Source organism: Pleurodeles waltl, chromosome 12 (genome assembly GCF_031143425.1).
Source record: "Pleurodeles waltl isolate 20211129_DDA chromosome 12, aPleWal1.hap1.20221129, whole genome shotgun sequence".
Taxonomy (NCBI): domain Eukaryota; kingdom Metazoa; phylum Chordata; class Amphibia; order Caudata; family Salamandridae; genus Pleurodeles; species Pleurodeles waltl.
In genome coordinates, this window is record NC_090451.1 from 183,081,636 (window position 1) to 183,105,291 (window position 23,656).

A 23,656-nucleotide genomic window follows, 5' to 3' on the forward strand; every position below is an offset into this window, starting at 1 on the left:
CGGTGAGGGGGTCGGAATCCCCATGGCGGCGCAGCAAGCTGCGCCGCCATGGAGGATTCCTCAGGGCAGCGGAAAACCGGCGGGAGACCGCCGGTTTTCCGTTTCTGACCGCGGCCATACCGCCGCGGTCAGAATGCCCTTGGGAGCACCGCCAGCCTGTTGGCGGTGCTCCCGCGGTCGTTGACCCTGGCGGTCAATGACCACCAGGGTCAGAATGACCCCCTTAGTTCCCACCGAAGACAGAGCCTGACATTTGACTTTGTTCTTTGAATGCACAGCAAATATGATAAGATAAGAACAAGATTTACAGGCCTGTTTACAGAAAGGGAGCACTCGGCAGGATACTGTAAATAAGGTTTTGCCAAGGGCTAGGGACGAATTCAAGCTGCATAGCCTAAAACAAATAAAGCCAGCAAAGTGAAAGCAACAAATTGTGAGTTACAAACCACAAGGCCAATGGCAAGCAACGGGCAGAATGCATTCACAAGGAAGCACTATGAATTTACTTAAAGTGACAGCTGTGGGATACTTTGTGGGGAAAGTCCAGTATTTTAGTCCATATCTTGCAGAGGTTTGGCCACAACAATCACCCAGGTAGTATGACGAGAAGACCTGGAGTGGTTTCCATGTTGCAGGATAGGTCTGTACACCTATTCTATCAGTTTGCCACCATTTCCTATGGTACAGAGCTTCTGGTACACCTCTTGTAGGGTTAGTGCTAGGTGGCAGACATGAAATAGGGCATTTAATGATTATTTAAGGTGGTTGTAAGTAAGGAGTTGACCAGGGTGAAGATGGTAGTCTGCCACAAGGGTTTGGAAATTTAGTAGCTCACTGTTCAGAAACAAAGTCCCCAATTTTAAGACACCTGCAACATACCACTGATGGAGTTGCTCTGAGCACAGCCATCCTGTGCGAGTGGGAAGGCTTAGCAAAGGTAGTGCAGGAACATAGGGTTTCTTTGTGTCAGTGAGTTTACAGGTTCTGGCAAGGCAAGAGAAAGCCGTGCATGATAACCCCGGATGGTGATCCGTAGAATGAGCATCAGGAAACAATGAGCAGTGCATTAAGCCTTTCTTAAAAGTCTTTACTGGTAAACCCCATCTCATGCAGGGAGATGGTCAGAAAGCCAGCGAGCCACCCATTGGACCTGTGCAGCTGAATAATAGCATTCTAAGTCCAGAAGACCTAATCCACCCGCAGTCACAGTTGGCTTTAGAGTGGAAAGAGCTCCCGATGGCGCCGCAGTGACCAAATCAGATGTGTGGCCTGTCTGAAGAAGGAATGAAGGACGAGCAGGGGAAGGTTTGCAAAATAATACTATCATTGGGGTAGCACCCCATCTTCACTAGTGCCACGTGGCCTCTACAGAAAGCAGAAGAGAAGACCAAAAAGCAAACTGGGCTTGGAGGGACCGTTCGTTCTGCCGAGATTTTCATCCTGGAAATCAGTGTAAGAATGGTAGATATTGATCACTAGGTATCAAAAGGTAACTGGTTCCCAGTTCAGTCTGAGATCTAATTGTATATAAAGGCGAAAACAGTGCCATATGTTAAAGAAACACTAATTAAATTTTAAAATTTGTAAATTTTGTTTGTGCAATTTACATCCCAAATATTTCGAAGATTCTATGTGTACTTGACACTTAGGGATAACCCAGATCTCTAGTTTGGCTTTTGCTCAATTTCAAAACCATATAAAGACATGGACAAACCGGGCAATTGCCTTGCACAACCTTGCAAGGGGTCTGGCCCCTGCTCACCCTTCAAAAGCACTAACAGCGGACCACTGCACCAGAAGAGTTTGCCAAGGTGGATGTGTGATGCTTGTTCAACCACTTGACAGTGCCCCTTCTGTTTCGCTCCTGTGTGGAGAGACAACTCCCCAGGTACCCAATACCTTTGAATAGTCTTGGTGGGCCCATCTTGTCTGATTTTAGGAATTGTCCCACCTTGTTCTTCTCTTCTTTATTCATCCAGTTTTTAGCAACAACCCTTTGAATTACTTGCCGTGGACCTCCCATTTGCTCTCGATTTCATCCTCCTCTTTTATTATCTTTCATTGGTAGTCCGGGCTCCCATTTCTGAGATAAATGTAGAGTCCCAGGCATACACTCTAGTGCAGTGTGACTACAGACAAGTTATGGGTACATCACATCCTGACATTAGGTGTGAGACTGTCACCCACACCATCTGCCCTGCCTCTTTAAAAACAAATTAGGTTGAAAGTCCATGGGCGGTTGGGGTAAGCCAGATGTTTTTGTTCAATTTGTTTAAACTAGCATAAGGTTAATTACCTTAATGTTTCCCAAACTGTTTGCCAGGGGTTTTAAAATGTTCAGAAACATAATCAAAATTTTGCTGTTACTTTCTCTTCAGGAAAGATCGGGTAGATTTGGGTAGGGGTGATGGCCTTGCCGCAGTTACGAAGGGCATTAATTTACTACTGAACAAGGACGTAATGTGACACCTGAATGTACCATACCAGGAGGCAATCACAAAAAGACCACAGTGAATAAATAGTGCTATGTTAAAAAAGAGTAAATAAATGCACTGACAACATAGTGAGGCATGGCCTCTCTTGCGTGTGTCTGTAAAACTGACGTTTGTTCTTGAATTTTTGTCCTGAATTTTGACCCTTTGTCCTGAATTTTTGTCCTGAATTTTGACCCTTTGTCCTGAATTTTTTACAGTCCTGTCCAGAATTTGCCTCAATGCCAGGTGGTCACCCTAAAGAGAATGCGTGTGTGTTTATTACTTTACATATATATAGCTATGAGATTATTGCTGTTGGTGAAAAGGGACAAACGCCTACGTAATAGAAACGTGCTTAGGGTGTGCTTTCTTCCTTCTGTTAAGGGATGACAGTTACAATGGCCGTTGCTACGGGGGAGATCATCTATACAAGAGCGACAACATAATTCTATTGGTTATTGGGAGTCATCCATTCTTCCACTGGTAGCCAGTCACAATTCTAGCGATTCCTGGAGATTCAGAAAAGCATCTTCAGAGGAGCTGAGTTTTCCGGTTTGACAAACCCAAACCCTCCCTGTTGTACTCACCTTCCCCATTATCAAATTTACATACTAGGACAATTGCACGTGCATAGATAGCCATTAAAAAAATTCAATGTACTCGAAAGCATACAAAAAGCCCGTGGCAAACTACATACAAGCTAGGTTTCAAGCTTTCATTTCAAACATTACCTTTTACACCTGTAGATGGCGCCTTGAGACTGGTTCATATATTAATATCTTCTCTTTGGTACCCGCCATCCTAAATGTATTAGTCCGTCTATAACACCGCTTCACATGTGTATATTTCCTTAGGTATGCAACTACTGGAAGGTATGTTTGCTGGCTGGATTAATCAAGTGCTGTTTCCATCATCCAAGTGAAAACTGTTCAACTGTTGCGAAATTATTAAAACTACGCACATTAAAGAGACCAATTAGAAACGGTCTGCGTAGAGAGGCAGTCTGCCGAAATAAAACGACTTCTTTCACTAATATTTGAGGGTTGCAAATTGTGTGGTCGTGCGCTCTACTTTTCCGTTTATTACTATGATGTTGACACATCTCGTCATCCTGCTTGTCTGTGATCCTAAATTGGGGCTTATTAAATCATAACAGTGAAATACCACGCAATATGCTAAGTTTTTGGGCTTTGATAGTAACCCCTTCACTGTCAGGCCTTTTCCCCCTCAGGTGCCTAGCTTTTTCTTGGCTATTTGGGGCAGTTTGCGCTTAGACCCTCATAACTTTTTGTCCCCATAAGCTACCCACGCCGAATTCCCATCTTTTTTTCCAACATCCTAGGGATTCTAGAGGTACCCAGAGTTTGTGGGTGCCCCTGGAGGAGACCAAAAAAATTAGCCAAACTACAGCGAAAATTTAGTTAAAAAAAAAAAAAATGGGATAAAAGGACTGCAGAAGAAAGCTTGTGTTTTTTTACCTCTGACAGTGGCTTCAAGAAAGGGTTTGCAGTGCTAAAATCACCATCTTCCCAGCTTTCTGGAACAGGCAGACTTGAATCAGAAAACCAAATTTTTCAACACAATTTTGGCATTTTACTGGGGCATACCCCATTTTTACTATTTTTTTGTGCTTTCAGCCTCCTTCCAGTTAGTGTGAAACCAATGCTGGATCCCAGACAGCTAAATATTTCTGAAAAATAGGCAAAATTCTGAATTCAGCAAGGGGTCGTTTGTGTAGATCCTTCAAGGTTTTTCTACAGAAAGTAACAGATAAAATAAATAAAAAAATGAAATTGCGGTAAAAAAAAAAAAAAATTGAGTAATTTCTGTCCACATTTTCTTCTATAATTTTTTCCAGCTATGGCAGATTTTTAAAAGCAATATACTGTTACGTCTGCAGGACTCTTCTGCTCTTCTGGCTGCGGGGATATATAGGGCTTGTAGGTTCATCAAGAACCCTAGGTACCCAGAGCCAATAAAGGAGCTGCACCTTGCAATAGGTTTTCATTGTATACCAGGTATACAGCAATTCATTTGGTGAAATATAAAGAGTGAAACATAGGTATCAAGGAAACCTTTATTTCTAAAATGGGTACAAGATAATGTGTTGAGAAGAAGTAGTTATTTGCATATCTCTGAATTCCAGGCTCCCTATAGTAGCATGTGAATTACAGGACATTTCTCAAATAGACATTCTTACATTTAGAAGGAAGAAATGTAGAGAAAGACAAGGGGCAATAACACTTGTTCTTCTATTCTGTGTTCCCCCAAGTCTCCCAATAAAAATGGTACCTCACTTTTGTGGGTAGGCCTAGTTCCTGCGACAGGAAACGCAAAGTGGACACATCACATTTTTACATTGAAATCTGATGTGTTTTTTGGAAAGTGCCTAGCTGTGGATTTTGGCCTCTAGCTCAGCTGGCACCTAGAGAAACCTACCAAATCTCTGCATTTTTAAAAACAAGATACCTAGGGGAATCCAGGATGGGGTGACTTGTGGGGCTCTCACTAGATTCTGTTAGCCAGAATCCTTTGCAAACCTCAAAATTTTGCAAAACCCCCCAATTTTTCCTCACTTTTCGGTGATTGAAAGTCCTTGAATCTAAGAGGAGACACAAATTTCCTTCCAACCTGCAGTCCCCCAAGTCTTCCGATACAAATGGTACCTCACTTGTGTGGGTAGGTCTAGTGCCCGTGACAGTAAACGCCCCAAAACAACATGGACACATCACATTTTTACATTGACAACTGACGTGTTTTTTGGAAAGTGGCTAGCTATGGATTTTGGTCTCTAGCTCAGCCAGCACCTAGGAAAACATACCAAACCTGTGCATTTTTGAAAAGTAAACACCCAGGGGAACCTAGGATGGGGTAACTTGTGGCGCTCTCACCAGGTTCTGTTACCCAGGATCCTTAGCAAACCTCACGATTTGGCATAAAAAAACACCTTTTCCTCACATTTCGGTGCGGCAAAGTTCTGTAATCTGAGGGGAGCCACAAACTTCCTTCTACCAAGCGTTCCCCCAGGTTTTCCAATAAAAATGGTACCTCACTTGTGTGGGTAGGCCTAATGCCCACGACAGGAAATTCCCCAAAACACTAAGTGGAACATCAAAATGATCAAATACAAAACTACCTGTGTTTGCGGGGGAGGGGGCACCTGCGTTTTTGGTCCTGGGCTTAGCAGCCATCTAGGGAAACCTGCCAAACCGAGACATTTCTGAAAACTAGACACCCGAGGGAGTCCAGGGAGGTGTGACTTGCGTGGATCCTCCAGTGTTTTCTTACCCAGAATCCTCAGCAAACCTCAAATTTAGCCAAACAAATCTAATTTTTCCCACATTTTCTGTGTGGGATCACCCCACCGGCACAATTTCCTATAACCCAACGTTCCACTCAGTTTCCTGATAAAAAAATGATGCCTCACTTGTGTAGGTGGGCCAAGTGCCTGTGACAGGGAGGAGCCAAAAACATGTTGAAATTGAGGGGCAACCAAAGCAGGTCCAAAAGGGCAGTTTGAAAGAAACGTTTATAGGCTGACAAGTAGGGCAGAATGTTTATCGGTATAGATGCAACAATGCTGGGTGGTAGGAATTTTGTGGATTCCGGCTGATTCTGGAATGTTCCATCACAAAAATGTATGATTTCAAGCAAAGTTAGAGTTTTGCAGGGCATTGTGGGTAGGAAAATGGTGCGGGGTGCATATGAAGCACACCACCCTGGACTCACCCAGATGTTTAGTTTTCAGATGTGTCTAGGTCTCGAAGATTTTCTACATGGCAGTGTCCCAAAGTCCAAAAAGTGCAGCCCTCATCATTCCAAGTGGGACGATTTTGTGGGTTAGACAAGCTCTCATGGCCCAAATGTAAAACCAAAACACAACATAATCAAACGTCCTCTTGCTTGCCGTTGGGATAAGATCCTTTAGTGTGCAGGGGGAGAGCTGAAAGACTTACCCCCTTTAGTTTGCCCCTACTGGTTGGTAGCCACCACCCCACTATTTTTTATTTTGTTAAATTCCCTGGCATCTAGTAGGCTTTCTGCCCCCCACCCGGGGAGTGGATCAGGGGGTAATTGCCCCGTCTGCCCACCGGTGGGCAGAACAACTTTGTCCCCATTCATTTGGGGTGGGCGTATGGGCATACCCCACCCTCTTTAAAAAAAAAAAAAAAAAGAAATATTCCCTTGTCTCTGCTAGGCTTTCTGCCCCCCTAGGGGACAAATGGGCTGTCCAAAAATAGGCCGATCTGCCTCTAAGGGGGTAGGGCAGAGATGGCCAATAGTAATGTGCCCCCATGGGGAGCGACCCTTTCCCAAGGGGCTGCTTCCCCAAACAACACACACCAATCCCTGGTGCCTACGTGGTTTCTGCCCCCCCCCCCAGGAGCAGATCGGCCTAATAGAAATAGGGGGGCAGGAAAGGACTAATAAATAAAATGCCCAGAGCGACCCTTGCCTAAGGAGTTGCTCTCCTTATTGTAAAAAAAAAAAATCCCTTTTGTCTAGTAGCTTCCGCCCCCCAGTGCGCAGATCGGCATAATTAATATAGGCCGATCTGCCCCCCCAGATGTCACTGGGTGGGGACCAGAGGGGGATGGGCATGGAAGGGGGAAGCGATTCCCCTTCCATCCCTGCCCTAATCCCCCCATGGGCCTGGTGCAGGATGTAACTGTTACGTCCTGGGCACCCGAGCGGTGCTGCCCAGGATGTAACCTTTACGTCCGTGGCAACCAACGGGTTGATAAATACAGCACACATATACAAAAAGCATATAGAAGTACCTGATTGGTTCTTTTATACAATGAAAAAACAGGAGCCCAGTTTTAGAATGACTTCGCATCAGGATTCAGTTACTTTTTTTTTTAATGCAGACCATAAATCTATTGGGGAGATTTACATTCCCACATAAATCTCGATTTGCACTGGATTGTAACTAGGGAGCTCACCCGGTGCGCGCTGAGGCCCAGTATGGGCTGGACAGTGCAATCGCAGACAGTCTGCTCTTGTGCTGTACAGCCCTCAACTGTGCTGCAGCACGCACCGGAGCAGAGGCTGGAGGGAGGCAGCCGCTGAAGACTCATCGCCATCGGACGACGAGGAGAGGATGCACCCCGGGAAGACACAGGTAAGTCCATCTCTTTTGTTGTAGTTGTTTGTGAACAAACAAGGACTGAAACAGTAGCTTTTGCTGCCTACGGTTCAGGCCAGGGCCATAGGCAGTGAAAGAAAGCTGCCATTTCAGGCATCTTCTGCGCTGGTCAGTGCAGAAGAGGCCTGAAACGGCAGCTTTCACTGCCTACGGCCCTCCTGAATGTGCCCATCTCAAAAGCGATAAGTAGGGTCGATCCTGGCTGACCAGACCTGAACCTGCTTAGCACTTCAGAGATGGGTGCATTCAGGAGGACTCTGCGGGGCACGGAACTCAGTCTTCGCGGAATTCCACAGAGTTTATTTTCAGCTCTGTGGAATTCTGCGAAGCCAGACTCTGTTCACTCCACCCACGCCTAATTGTAACCCAAGGTAATGCAGCGCAGCACAATGCATTATTTTGTGTAACCAGACATTCCATGGGTGACACATGGGCATTCCCATGCAAAAAGTATTGGATTTTGACTCAAATCCCTTTCTGCAAAGATTTATAGACATGAATTTGTGTCAAAATTCTGCACCTCTCTGGCATAACGAGCAGATATTTTTTAATTTTTCCTCTTTACATGTGTCCTGGATTTAACAGGACACATAAAGAGAAAAATGTCTTATAGTTTTCATACAGGAAGGGACCTCTTCCTGCACAAAAACATTGCTAACCACAACACAGACACCGTTGCACTATGGAGCATGGTTGCCTGCAGTGATGCATGGGTGCAAGATGTGTGCCAGCGGCGGCACAGAGTACAACTGACCCATTTTTAGTAGTTATGGTGCAGTTCTGTTCTCTCCCATTCAGACAATGCAGTACAGCGAATTTACTTGTGGTGCTACATTGCATAAACTCTTTGTAAATTTGTTGCAGAATCTTGTTTTTGGGCATGATTGCTGTATCAAGCATGTTTAATTTAACATAATTGTGGCAATGAGAAGATCCTTTGTCAAGAATAGGGTCTAGCAATTTTAATATAAAATAGGCACTCCAAGGAAACCTGTAGCAGCGATTGATTTGCATTCAGCAGAGCCCCTATCATTAGCGTTAGACATGTGCAAGCTGAAGTCCCCGATAAATATATTCTCTAAAAAAGGTACCAGCTGGCCAGTGATAAACTCAATTAAATACTCACTGAAAGTGTTTTCCTACCGAAGGAGGTGATGCTTAATAATGTAACCTGGTGGGCTTATTGGAATAAGCGTAGAATGCAGTAGAAAGACTTTCAATGTGGAGAAACTTCACACCCACAGCATTTTACATGGGAGGTTTTCAATTCAGGTGATTGCTACATCACAAACAGTTTTAGAGTATTGGTCCTTTCGTAGGATACTGTACCCATCAGGTAATAACGTTTTAATGAATGGGACAAGGAACATACCACTTACCAGGTTTTTTTAATGGTTATGTTTGGCGGATATATTCCTGTTTGTTCAACTAACTACCCTCCTACTTCTGCTGCTGTTTTGCTTATAAGCTCTGCAAAATATCTCTAGTCATTTAGTTAGCACACATGTACCCCCATCAACCATGGCAACATAAAATACATGATGATTCAATGGACTTCCAATGGAGGAAAATGAAAAAAGTAGTACTTCCCGTGAAATAAGACAAAAATAGCAATGGTGTTGACTCCTAAAAACCCAAAATGTATCTGTGCAAGAAAACGAGGAGAATAGATCTCATCACTTGAAAAACAATCCCCCAAAAGCTCAGACATCATACTCTAAGCACATAGATTAGGGACCAAGGATCTTTTCATGCATCCGTTTTACAGATATTGCAATGAATTGTCACTTCTCTTCAGTCTGGCAAGAGGTCCTCGCTCTCCCCCTGTGCCCTTCAATACATCTCCCAGAACCCTCAGATTGTACTAGGGCTTGCCAAAGGCAAAAGGCAATGTTTGCAACTTTCTGAAGCAATAGACAGAAAGATGTCCATCATAGCAAACGGATTTTAGTTTTAAAAGGGTGTAACTTTATATAAGAGGGCAAATTGTTACTTTGCCTGGGATATCAAGCATTCTTGATCCGGCCGTACATTGCCCTGTGCCAGGTATGCATATATCAAGAATCTGACAACTTCTTTATGATAAGGTACTTTTAGTTTTATTTCCTACATTATAAAGTTGAGGGCTCTCAGTACTAAAATGCACAGTAAGAGTGAGACTGTGCAGTAAGCAAGAACCTTGATGCTATTGTAAACCGGGTACCACCTAAAAATGCAACCAAACTAAACTAAAGGCCAACTAATAAACCACTGCGCACTAGCTTAATATCTCACAAATAAACACTGGTCCAAAGAGGTGTAAGTAGTTTGTGATTCTAAAGATGTGTTCTGGGACAATTCTTCGCTTCCTCATTGTTTAAGACATAAACTAATTTACTTACCTTTTTATACTATGAGTCACCTTAATATGTTTATACATTATGTTTTAGAAATTGCAAGAATACATTGAACTATTGATATATGTACAAGGATCTGCCAAAATGTGTTTATGGTGAACTGAATTATCCCAGTAAAGATATAAATAAGTTAAGTAATTGTAACAAAACTAGATTTAAAAAATATTTCTCGATCTCCGGTTTGTTGTTTGTTGAACATTGATCACCTGTTAATAGAAAATATGCACCAGATGTGCAGAATTCCTAACTTTGGACCACAGTATATCTACATACATCAGGATGCACTGACAGGGAGGAACTGGAAAATTCAAAAATGAAATCCTACCTGGATCAAAGAATATGATCGCTTTGAGACAGGCGTGCTCATTGTCATCAATCTGTATCTCCCTTAAGGGCTTCACTAGCTCATCCAAGATTCTGGTAGCAACACGAGCAATGTCAAGTTCTGGACAGTGCATTGGGATAATGAAATCATTCCCTAAGGAAAATGAAAAACACTTGAATTGTCCAAGTATGTAAATATATACAAGGATTGCTCATCCCTGTAGCTAGAGGATATAAAGAAATGTGACACAAATATGAGATAAACAAACTTAAAGAATGTGTGAATGAGTAAAACACATAAGAGATGCTCGGCTCTAAGAAACAACAACAACCACATTTAAAAGTGTGTCACAGTTGTGGTATGGAAATAGCTTTTGTAAGACCACAAACAACCATGTGCATCATGTTGAGAAGGCCGACATTTTGCATGGGAGACACCTGAAATATATTCACACCACCATATGTGCCTACACACACGTTAGTATCACCAGTGCCACTGATAAGGCATCTGTAAACAACTAAAACTGAGAGATGCTGTTAGAGGGTATCATCAAATTTCAATCTGAGCTAGTACTGGGTTACTATGATTTATATACAAAATGAACAGACAGATCTAAGAGCAATGAGAAAACAGAAAGGACACTATGGAGCATGATGTTGACAGATGGTTTAATTTGTGCAGGTCTGAGTTGCAACAATTGGAAACAACTTTAACAGCTCGATGTATATAGAGAAGGATAGGAATACTTGAAGTCTTTTACACAACAGTGCAACCAAAAATAAATATGGTTGTGGCAAATTTGGTGACATTCACGCCTACTTAATATTTAACTGGTGGTACCCCATGTATAGAAGATATTCAAATATGCAAGCCTTTTAATAAATCCCTGGATTTCTCTATAGCATCTTCCACCATCGGTGGTCTTAAAGTAGAATACTTGAGGTATGCCTCTCCATTGATCACTGTTCATCGTTACACAATGACAAGAAATTTGAAATCAGACTACAGCTATTGCTGTCTGAAATCAAAGTCTTCTTTTTTTAAATGCTGGATTTCTCATGTTGTTACAGTACAATTAGATCAGGAATTGTAAAAATAAAATTAGGAAAAAAACAAGACAGCATGCCTTTCTAGCTATACATCAAGGATCTGAAACAACATCTCCGTATTTAGTAAAGAGTTGAAAATGTGTCTCTTTAAAGAACACTGTATCACAATGCAATAACTGCCCACAAACCAGATACCTTTCTTGTCGCTCGTAGACTCTATGCTTGTCTTTGACCCTGTACAGGATTGGCTGGTTTACATTATAGAAATACTATATACATACATACATACATACACACATACAGACATCTGTTCTGAATCTAGGTTGTACTGCTTTACCTAGCAGCAGGAAATCCTGATAGGGTATTGAACGTTTTGCCACTCCAAGAAGAAGATGTTCACCAGCGTGGGCTCGCAGTAATGCAACCTGTAATCACATCGTAAGAAAATATAACTGCAGCTGGTCAGAACATTGATTAAAGCTCACATTACTCACTATGGGAGCTGTTCATAAAGGCAATTTGAAGCACATAAAGTAATACTTTTGCAGTACTCTTTGGTCTACTCTTACGTGCCTTTGTGAGTTAACCCCAAAACATATACTAAGAGAATAAAATGGAACTGTTCAGGGAATATTCATACATAATTAGTGTAAATGTACCCTCTTTTCACTTTCACTAATAGGGAGTGGGATGCTTAAGGGCAGAACCGTAAAGGCATGTGGGAGTACGTAAAAGAGTGCTACTGAAGTACTACTTCCTGTACTCATAAATGCTTTTGTGAATCAGTCCCTAAATTGTGATGATCTTTGCTAATTCTGAATTGTACACTTTTTATCAGTCATTCCAAACTACGACCAATGAAAGTGCGTGAGTTTCTACCTGCATCAAACAAAGAATCTAAATCAATTGGTCGATATAAAAAAATGAAGAAAACCTTAACGGAAGTGAATTGCAGTAACATCCATTCCCAAGATAATTTATCACCTACATTCCTGTGACGTTTCAGCAAGTGATTTCACCTTGGAATCAAGACACACACTTAAGTTTTGAGTATGGAGAGTTTCATACAGAAATAATCATTTTGTGGCTTTTCATTCCAGGCAAAATTTGTAGAAAGTTCAGTCCTTCATGTCAGTTTCTCAGCCAGTAAAGTTTTTCTCTAAAATACTCCACACTGACATGTTCTCTTACTTACTTTTCTCTTAAACCTGAATCTCGATGGGTATCCAGTACCTAATATGTTGTTCGGTAAATCTTGTGAAAAGAGGCTCATGTGTTTGTACTATAGCAGATATAGTTGGCAATGGAAATGTAGCAGACATATAGCTTTTTCTCCCTTATTTTTAGTGGTCTATGTTCGAGCATAAAATCTGCTTTGTGTTTTTAACTTGTGTTTTCATTTTAAAAACCAATAAATCATATTCTCCTCTTTCTTTCGCTTTCCATGGGAGGCCCGAGAGAGGGTAATTTACTAAATACTAGTGAATTGATAAAATCCTTGGTGGTGTGGAATGGGAGACATTAGTGAAGGTTTAGTATTTTGTGACCCTTGTAGTGTGATGCCTCTGCTGTGGGAGTGATTAACAACCCCATAATCATGAAATGGTTGAAGAGAAGCCCAAGGATTTTGGGTGAGTAAATGAAAATCAAGATATTTGCAGAAAAGTGTGTAGGATGAAGGGATGAGTTCAGGGAAGCAGGTACAGTGAAGGACCTCAGATTTTGAGGAGTTAAATATAGGGATCCTGAGAGCCTTCCCATTCTGTTTAGCAGTGAAGAAGTCAGTGATGCATAATTGGAGGTAAGGAAGAGGGTGAGAAGAGGATGCTTGTGTCATCAGTGTAAAGGTGATCGGAGAAGCCAAAGGAGCAGATGAGACTTCCAAAGGGAGGGGTGTATCCGAATACTAGGACTGGGCCTAGTACTAGCCCTGGAAGGACACAGACTGTTAGAGGGGTCTCTGCTGAACTGTGGTAATGCCATACGACTGAGAAATAGAAATGTGAGGAACAGATTACATGTGTAGCCCTTGTTACCTATGGTTTGGTTGGAGGAAAGAAGTGTAGGATGCTCTACAGTCATAGCAGATATGTCAAGAAGAAAAAGGTTGGACCAGCCATGGCCCATCCTAAAGGGCTTAGGGGCCACACACCCTCACCTTTTGGCCACCATAAAGTGTGTCTGTCAGGCTGAGCAAAGGTCAGGTCAGGCAGCCAGGAGCTACACATGTGCTCAATGTGCAGGATCCTGGTGGCCTGAGCTTACCTTTGACGGACTGAAGAACTCATAGCTCCTGTGGGCATGACCTCTACAGTCTGGCAAAGCACCTTGACGTCCTCCACCTCATGACGAGGGGGAGCATCACTGATTGCCTTGGACCTGGATGCTTCAGTTCTAAGCCCTGAAGTGCACAGGACAGAGTGTCAATCAGTGACACCTCATCGAAGAGTGGGGTGGGGTCAGCAGTCTCACTGACCCTATCCCACTCTGCCATGAGTTAGAGACTGCTGTATTCACTCATTGGCTTACCAGCCCTCCTGGGATCTCTGAAGTGTGTGCTGTGTATGCAGGTAAGTATGATTTTATTTTTAATGTTTGGTGCATGTGTGCATGAATATTTGAGAGTGAATGTTGTGAATGAATGTGTGTATGCGCATGCATGTGTGAATGCTCGAGTGCGAGTATTTACTTGTGCGTTTGTGCCCGACCGCCCTGACCCTCCTAAAAGTACAGTCTGCCACTGGGTTGGAAGATATTCAACTGTGGTGAGAAGAAAAGATAAAAGTGGCAATAAGGGAGAGATCTGAGTTGAGTGGAAAGCATGAAAGCCCAACTTACAGGGGTTGAGCGTGGTTAGAGGAAAGATAGTCAGTCGGTTAAAAAGGATGCATTCCACTACCTTGGACAACATGTATATGCAGAAGACCCAGAATACCAAAAACGTAACAACAACAGGTTTACACAAGTAGATCTTTTGTGTTCTCTTATATACAGGTCTAGCTCAATACATTTGTGATCTTTCCAGAAGAAAATATTTGCTACCTAAGCAGGAGTTCATAAACTGCATTCATCTATGGCTGTGTATGCAACCACACTCTCCATAAAAATGCATACAAACAATTAGGAAGGAATGGGACAAGCAATGGCAAAACCTAAGACCCTTATTAAGTGAGGAGCAGCAGTTTGCATCTGGAGGTATGCATGGTTACAGTCTGCTTGAACTACAGTACCATAGGGACGTTGTAGAATTAACAGATGCAGGTTCTTAACAGAAGGAGTCTGTGATACTGAACACGAGTATGGGCTTCCAGGAGGTACTCAGTCGCCCAGGGGGTACCCCATGCAAAGGAAGGACATGCACTGCTGAGACTAGAAATGGTTTTTGCAGGTCCACTTTTCTAATGTGTGTGACTGTCTAGGGGATCCTTCCATTAGGAGACCACCATCTGGTGGGGGGAAGATACACGGCCCACCTCTGCCAATGAAGACATTGCTGTCCAGTGCTCTTATGGTGTGCTGAGCAGAAATTATCAGACTGGCGGAAAAACATGAAAAATGAGAAAAGGGATAATGTGGTGCCCGTCTTCACATTTTTCTCAGTGTAGAAAGAACTTAGAAATAACTTTAGGTACTTCATATATAACCTCTTTGCCCAATCATTTATCTCATGTAGAGAAGAAAATGGTTGTCTGACCAAGAGGTGGTGTTTTTATGTAATGAATACCCTGGTGAGATATGTAGAATTATGGACAGCCATAAACCTGACAGATTAAATGGGCTATTCATTTGTATCTGTTTTATTTCATGGAAACATATGCTATGTGTAACTATCCTGAAAACCAAGATTATATTGTGGATATAATGTAGTAAAATGTAAATCATTGCATTTAAAAATATATCAAAACCTTTGAAAAGATTGTTGTTACTCCTCTGTCTCACTGACACATGACTGAGGATACTTCAATTATGCCTACCCCCATTGTGTACTTTAAACGTCTCTTTATAATCCCAATGACACCTACCCAAAGGCACCTCAGATGTACACTGAACAAAGTGATGGTGACAGCCCGAGCCCATATAAACAGTGAGAGCCACACAAACTTGCTATCAGGATTGGTGCTTCAATAAGGTGAGGTTACTAAAGGGGGAATACATTGTTTTGATTAATTTTTGTGGAGCACTTCAGCTGGCAAATTCTATTTTGCATCAAGCATTAAAAACTGCTGTGCCATTCTGTCAGATTTCTCGTGGTAAGAGATGCACTGGCGTCAAAAGAAAGGTAATCATTTGTATTATTTTGCCTCCAACAATGTGTTCACGTGCAGATGATGGGTTGGGTAGGGTAGGACTCTGAGTGATGGCTCTGTGTTACTGTCTATTTTCAAGCTAAATTCCTCGATCAATCATCTTAGTCTCAGTTTAGTGGCCTCTATAGGGCAGAGGAGATAGTTCTACAGGAAGGAGCAAGGTTTCCTCACCTGGTCATCCAGTGGAAGCTCACAGAATGCTGGGATGTACTTTGCCCACTCCACCAAAACAAGGAGCTGTTGCTTCATGGATTCACACACGTCACTGATGGTCGCAATTTTCTTCGTGGCCATCTCTGTACCGTGAAGTGGACTTAAGGATGAATACTGGAAGAAACAAGCAAACTTGTGACTGTCTTTGGCCAATCCCAGGTGCAGGTGACACTGCTTTATGAAAAGGAAGGACAATTTTAGAAGATAATTAAAGATGTAGACTCTGTAGAAGCAAAATTGTTGCAGGTGAGCACAAACACCCAAGGCCCTTTACACACAACACAAGAACAGTAACCTCACACCAGAGATAAATGACTTTGAAACAGTTCGTCCAATAAAAAGACAAAAACTAAAGCCCCACTGCATTATATGGATTAGGAATGTACATAAGCTGGCCGGTAGCCGTGCACACCAGCATCTTTAATGTGGCAGAGACACACATATGAAGGAATAAATCATGAATCAAGTGACCAGTGGCAGAATATTGGCATGTTGCATGGCATCATGGTCTATGCACATGAAAGTGAATGTCAGAAGGCACTACTACCACATGTGGCAGCTACTCCTTGCAAACCACCTGTATTGTTAAAAATAATAATTTTCAAAGGCTGCAGTTAGAAGCAGATACTTTTGTGCAATCTTAGAGGTTGACATATTACCCACCATCTGTAGCATGACAATGGCATTGGGATAGTATTGCATGAGAAGGAGACTGTAAATCCTGCGGAAGGTCAGGGTGCATGGACATAAAATGACCCCGTTCCTACTGGATCAGAAGAGTATACAATTTAGTGAAGGTATAAAAGGTGGATGCATCTCAAAGACTTAGGGCTTGATTATGAGTACCCCCATTAAATCGTGATCCCTGTGGAGTGTGAAGTTTATTGCACCTGGTAATTACTGGGTGCAATATAGTTCGCCCCACTGTTAATTTTCAAGAGGCCAAACCTGATATTTAACAGGTGAAAAGGGCTGGGAAAGTATGGATGCAAGTTCAGTTTCCTGTGTGTAATCCTAGCCTGGTGAACAAACCAGGAATGTTTTTGTCTTTTCGAAGAATTATCAGGTGAGGGTCGGAACATTTAGGGCTAAGGGTACAGCTTGTCAAATGTGCAAAATGCATCCGATTTTGCACTACTGAGATTCTTTCTGAAAATGTCTTTCATAATAAAATATGCTTTCTTCATTTAGGCTCTTAGTTATGTAAGAGGGTAAAAGTAAAAAAACTCTCTTCTCAAATTGTGGATCCATTTGTCCATCTGCATTCGTGGACAGGAGAGAAACACTCCCACTAGTGGGTTTCACCTTAAATAATCAATAACGTTTTTAGGTCTGGAGTTAGTCTATAACTTTTGGTTTTAGTAAAAATATATATATAATATACTTAATTATTGCCACCTTTAGCCAACTCCCTTTATTCGTTGGTCAGTTGTTGTGTCATTCATATTTTTCTTCTGCCCCGGATAGCCTGTTGCATAGGGCAATAGGTGAGCCCACTTCAGACACTGGTTAAATTCAGTGTGACTGACGGCATTGTTCTATTTCACAAACAGCACATCCGCATACAAAGTAGTTCCCTCTGTTGCCAGGGACTGCTATGTCAATTAGTGCATTTTGAAATTTAAAAAAAAAATTGCTTTTAGTCAATGTCTTTTTTTGTATATTGGTGAGTGCCCAACGGCTCCCTCAAATGTAAAGTTTTACAAAAAAAATGACAAAACAAGCATTGACAAATTCAAAAGGCTGGCACCAAGTGCAAGATATATTGACTTTGGCAATTCTTGTTTTCTGAAGGCATTAAATCAAAAGTAATAGGAAAAATAGTCTAGCTGAGTGACGTGCCAAAAGCACTATGGCTGAGAGCAACTGTAAAAAGTGACTGCGGATTATGGACCCTTTGACTGAAAAAAATCCAATATTTTCTCCCTCGGTTATTGTGAAATGATAATAGGAGGCAATAGCAAGAATGGTTAGCTTATCAAAAATACAAGAAGGCTCTTCCTGCCAGGTTCTGTAGTGTGGGTGGGGGTGGGGGGTATGGGGGAAGGGCAAGCCTTCAGGGGCCACCAGATTTTTGAGGGTGTCCCTTCTACCCCAAGGCCAATGAATATCTGTGAGATATGGGAGACGGGGGGGGGGCTCTCTTCACATTCTGCCAGTGGGGCTCCATCATTTTGCATTATGCCACTGCTTTCAGCTTGTTATCAGAAATCTGGCTGGAGTTGCAGCAGGGCTGTCACAAGGGGGGGAGGAGGGAGGACAGCCTGGGTTTTTTGCCTCAGGTCCTGCTCTTATCTTAGCCCCACGCTGCCACTGCGAAATGTATTCATGTACCACATCAGACTACTTGACCCATTTATGTGATATACTCTTGATAAGGCAGGGAACCTTTGCTGCCAATATTTGTCGCCATAAAAACAGAGACGGACCTGCATCATGTTTCTTACTCGAACACCACAAAGTTTCTGACAAGCCTGAGTAGCAGGGCCAGACTGGACATAGAGGAGAAACACCTAAAGCCTGGAGGCTGCAGCACAGAAATTCCAGCCTTGCAAGCAACACTAAGAACACAGCACTCAATGCTGTGAAGAGTTAAAGCTGCTTGGTATAACAGATCCCAACATAAAGAAAAGTCCAGGCTCTGATCACAATGGGGCTGGTAATCCCGTTCTAGGCGCAAAGTACTGTTTGCTCCCAAAATGGGATTACCATGTAAAGACAAGTCATGCATGCGATGCATAATTTGAGCTGCTGGTTGCCGTATGGGCCACCAACACTTTGAGACCACAATTACTTTTCCGCATCAGACATTTCCTGGGAGGTAGAAAGGGACAAACACGCAAATTGGAAAGACAGAGGAAGAGAAAGATAGAAAAATGTGACAAAGGGAGAATGCAGAAACCAGGAAGAGTGAGGTAGAGGAGTAGGCAGTGTATGGTAGCAGATTAAAGAGGGATAAGATGCTTCTAAGACTACCACCCTTGGCCTTCGGTGCACCGACGCTTAAGTGCACCAAAGGCAGGCTTCTGTGCAGAGCTCCGGGCACCAGCACTCTTTCTTTTACAAATTAAGCATTGCACACCTCTGCTCTTCGTGCTCCTGGAAATGTGAAATAATGTGCTATTGGTGTGCGATTCTTTTGTTTAAGGTGTGAAACACAGACTTTAGTGCATACTTCATACCCACAAATTAGTGCAACCCACGCTAATACAAATCAGCAGGTGCAGAATTTGTACCTGCATTTTGTGGGTCCATTGAAATCAGGCCCTTTATGAGTTTGTACTTAGAACGGCATGTAAAAAGCGGTAAAAAAAGATTGGTAGCCAGTATGTAGGGGAAATTGTGCTTTAAAATGGACAGTTTAGTCTCAGTTCAAACTTTTTTTGAAAGAAGAAATGAATCAAGGTTTGACTTGCTTGCTTGTTTGGTGTGATCTTTTCAATCCATTAACATATTTTCAATTTTGAAGGCAGCTTTTTATCTCTCACTGTCCCTGAGAGACCTCATTGTTGCAATCCCAGAACTTTTTATGTAACAATTGTACAGACTCGGGTGCTATTGTTTTACATCTGATTGGTGGTGAGAATCTCACCGGTGAGCCGCTCCGAAGAGTTTAGTGAAGCAAAAAAGGGCTTAACCAAGGAGCAGGCATCAGTGTCACATACTTAGATGTACGCCTCAGGGGGACAGCTCGAAGCAGGCTCTCTGAAAATCATGCTTCACGCCTCTGGTAAGCAGCAGAAGGGTCACCAATCGATAGCAGATGGCAACTCACTTCAAGAGAAGTCTTCAGTCAAGGTCATTCAATCAATGCCCTGAGAAACCCAATGTCCTATGAAGGATCTTTTGAGGCTCACAAGTAAATGAGTAGCAAATGGGGTGAAGATCTGAAATAACATACGTATCTGATTACTTCAATTGAAAGGCATTTTTGACTTGAAAAAGGCAAGCTCGGTGTAGAACCTTAAGAAACTCCTAAAATATGGAAATAATACTTCTTTTTTTTATTTCTTTGGGTAAGGCAAATGTATCATTAATAAATATCGATTGTCAGCTAGGATTATTGACACAATACTGTGGTAAAAAATATTGCTGATAAAAATATTGTGTTTAAAATAATGGTTACCACAATATTGTGTTCCTACACTTCTGATGGTAAGTACAAAAATATCAGAAAGTAGTTAATACTAATGCCTTCCAAAAACATACAAATACATGTTTTTTAAAAAATATATATATACGCATATTGTTTTAATATATATGCAGTTTGAAGCAGCAAATCTTAAATATTTTAATACATAACATTAATACACTGTCTGTAGTATCTTTCAGCAGGCTGATGGTAATGGTCTACGTGAGGCACTTCCTGTTTTTATTTTCAGTGGTTCACCCTTTATTGTTACATCAGTACATCAGTGACTTTCACCTTTTAATTTAATGTCATCTTCTTTTGCGAGCGACACCCCACTATTGAGGAGTGCCTGTTCAAGTTTAAAATAAACAAGGGGACCTTTTGAGTAGTGTATATATAAAATAATTCCCTGTGGTGATTGGAGAGTGGAGTTTTGCTGAATTATATTGTTTGGAGTGGAGGGCTCTTCATTTTTAGATATCCTTCTGAAAATGTAGCTGATCTGGTTGCTCCAGCCAGGCAGAGTCCTATTTCTGGGATAGCCTTGGGGACCACACCTTCTTCTGGGGCCTGATATTCCAGACATGTCAAGTTGTAGCAAATATTTCAGACTTATTTAAATAGAAAGTACCTTTATTTCTGATATTGTATTGTAACATTTATATAGTGCTTACAGCTCCTATGTGGGGCACTGAAGTGGTTGCCTATGTGGATAGTGTGCTACACCATTTAGTGAGTGTGCTTGGAGGGGTGTTATCTTTGTTTTGATCCTATGTGGGAAGTGTTCCCATGTTGTGAGTGATCCCCACCAGGGTGTGGTTATCGTGTTACTGGACGAAGTGCTTAGCAGAGTGTTTGGTGAAGAACTGTAACAGACAGGCATGCCCTTTAATGTTTTCAGTGAGCTGGGAGCTTTCAACACCTCTGCAGGTCCCTTTATGGTATTTCTTAGGCTCTTAGTCCATTAAGCTGATTCCCACCCTGGATTGTCCATTCTGAGATTTTTCGTTTAAATTTCATAGTCCTGAGCAGGCACAGATCGCTCAGAGAAATGGTAGAAAGACCTGCCAGGATGCATATTCCTACCATCATCCCATATGTGACTTTCGTTGTGAGATGCCAAGAAATGGTCAAAGTATGTAGCTAGTGCATACCTACAGTCGTGGACTAAATTAGAGTGCTCTATTGGCCAGCGGTATGTGGCAGATCTCTTCAGTTATTCAATGCCTGTTCCGATGGTGATGAGTTGTTTATTGCTGTGGACTGATAAAGTGATGGGTGCTGCACGTAGGGATTCTGTCTTATGTGTGTGTAAGAGCATCAAGCAGTATAACAGAGTTATTTTGCAGCCGGTATGAATTACAATTGCTGCCCATGTTATGGTATACACAGGTTAGACACAGATCAGCTCTACATAACTTACCTGGACATAGAAAGTTCTGTGCTGGTTAGACTGTTACATATCTGTGTACTGTAGGCTGTAGATTGTATTTGAAGGAGCAGTTATAATTCCAGGTTCTGTTCCAGGATTATGTAGTTGTTCCTGGGGATGATTTAGTTGGCTTGGAAATAACCATGTTTTCCAATCTTTTCTGAAGTGAAAATACTCCCAAATGATTTGACCCTTGTCAGATAGAGAGTTCCGGAGCTTTTCGCTTTGTACTGAGAAAAGGGTGCTGCCTGTGGATTTCTAATAGTAAGATGGAATAATGATACATAGCTCAAGTCTGGAGTGCAGTGTCCTATTTTGTTTATGTTGCTTGAATTAAACTTATAAATATAGTGGTCCTTTTCCTTTGGAGGCTCTTTTGATGATGTAAAGTTCCATGAATATTGCTTGTCTAGCTATAGGTAGCCAGCGACATCATTGCAGGTCTGGAGGCAATAATTCCCTTGAGTGGTGACAGAAAAAGAGTCCTGCAGAAATGTTTTAGATTAGTTGTAGGTTGAGAACGTTGAATGTGAGGGTGCCAATGTATAGACTGTTGGCATTATCAAGGATGGAGATTACCTGTGGGCATCATAGCTAGGAGTTCCTAGAGTAGAACGAGTGTGTACCAAGCTCCTCGTCAACCGCTGCAATCTCATACCATCTGTGAACTAAAGTGCCTAGTTTTGCCTCTCTGAAACAACATATTAATGCATAGCTCCCCGGAAATGGAGCTGGTGGCTGATGGATCCTTAAAACAAGGAAAAGAAAGTCGTTTGAGCACACTTGGAAGGAGAAGATCAAGATGACTCAGAAAGCAAGAGATACCGCAAATGAAAAAAGAGCATTGGCCAAGGTGTGGCTGTTGGAGCTGTCAGGTGTGCCTTGAGCATGGAGGCTGACATGTTCCACAGTGGGCCCCAATAGGGAAAGCAGCATTTGCCAAGGAAGTGGCAGAGAATGACCAAAGGGGCATCAGGAGCTGAAGATGCTCGTAGAGAGCAATGGCCCCAGGTGGAAGACACTAGCATTCTTTTGGGGATAATGGGATTAAGGGGGAGAGAAAGCACCCAACATAGCAGTAGCCTCAGAACTTCACTTTCCTCCACTACAAGTGCACCAAACAAGGACAACAGGCCAGGACCGCAAGAGCCCATAACTAGGTGGGAACACCCTGGCCAGCTGAGGTTGGCGGTTGCTAAACATGGCAGTGAACTCCGAAAACAACCCCCTCTGAAACAGACTGCACAGACAGCCAACGAATATCACCATAAGGTGATAGCAGATATGAAACCAGCCACTGAAGTTACAGAAACAAATAGCAGACTAGACAGAGAGAGTTTGATTTTACAAATGTAGTGCAGAGAATTCTGCAGACCTGCCTAGAAGAAAGAACATCCAGGCGATTGGCCTGCCAGAGAGGATCAAAAGGAATCACATGTTCCCTTTCTTAGAATGGTGCTCCTGATGCTCCAATGCAAACGATGAACCGGAGTGATTGTTGTCAGTCTATGAGTTGGAAAAAGCACCCCGAGTTCTAGCACAGCCACACTCCTCCATGACCTCTGCCCAAAAACCAGTGAAATTAACCAAACTGAGCTTTCCCTCATTTGGCTAATACACAGATGTTTGAAACAGGACACCTGGAACATTTGAATAATGGATGTTCTTCACTTAAAACAGCTAGGAGGCCACTGCTGTTCAGTCCTGGTGAGGGATGGTTGGGAAAGTTTTCAGTTTTACGGCTTAAGGGATCTCAAGTGAGAAACAGCAGAGGGGAAAAGATGTAACGTGATTTAGTGTACGAGGGAAGCAAAAGAACAATGAGCACCGGGTGCAGAGCTGGATGCTCTGGTGGCCATGACCTGCAACACACACCAGGTAGCGAGCAAGCGCTGCAAGTCTAGCATATATTAAGGGGAGACAAACCCGCTTCGCCCTTTTCATGAGACCCACCTAACACAGACTGAGGGCTCGGCACTACACAGGCTATGGTTTTGAACGACTGCTTGAAGTTCTTCTTTTTAGGTGTTATTCTGTGAATTTCTGCATTCCCATGCCTTATGTGGGTATCTTAATTCTTGGGTGATAAAGTGCAGTGGTTTCCAAACATTTTAGAATCACAACCACTTTTTAGAACAACAACGTTCTGTGAGCCACCTACCTTTAATGGGCATGAAGT

The 23,656-nt window shown here is 42.4% G+C and overlaps 1 protein-coding gene across 1 annotated transcript in view; it reads right to left on the reverse strand.

Annotated features, from left to right (window-relative positions):
* Positions 1-23,656, reverse strand: part of LOC138268099 (hepatocyte nuclear factor 4-beta-like) — a 237,087-nt gene that overhangs the window by 59,191 nt on the left and 154,240 nt on the right. The window contains exons 5-7 of the mRNA XM_069217474.1: positions 15,872-16,027; positions 11,731-11,818; positions 10,345-10,497 (exon numbers count right to left, since the gene is read on the reverse strand). Coding sequence (XP_069073575.1) covers positions 10,345-10,497; positions 11,731-11,818; positions 15,872-16,027 — 397 coding nt within the window. The remainder of the gene's footprint in view (positions 1-10,344; positions 10,498-11,730; positions 11,819-15,871; positions 16,028-23,656) is intronic.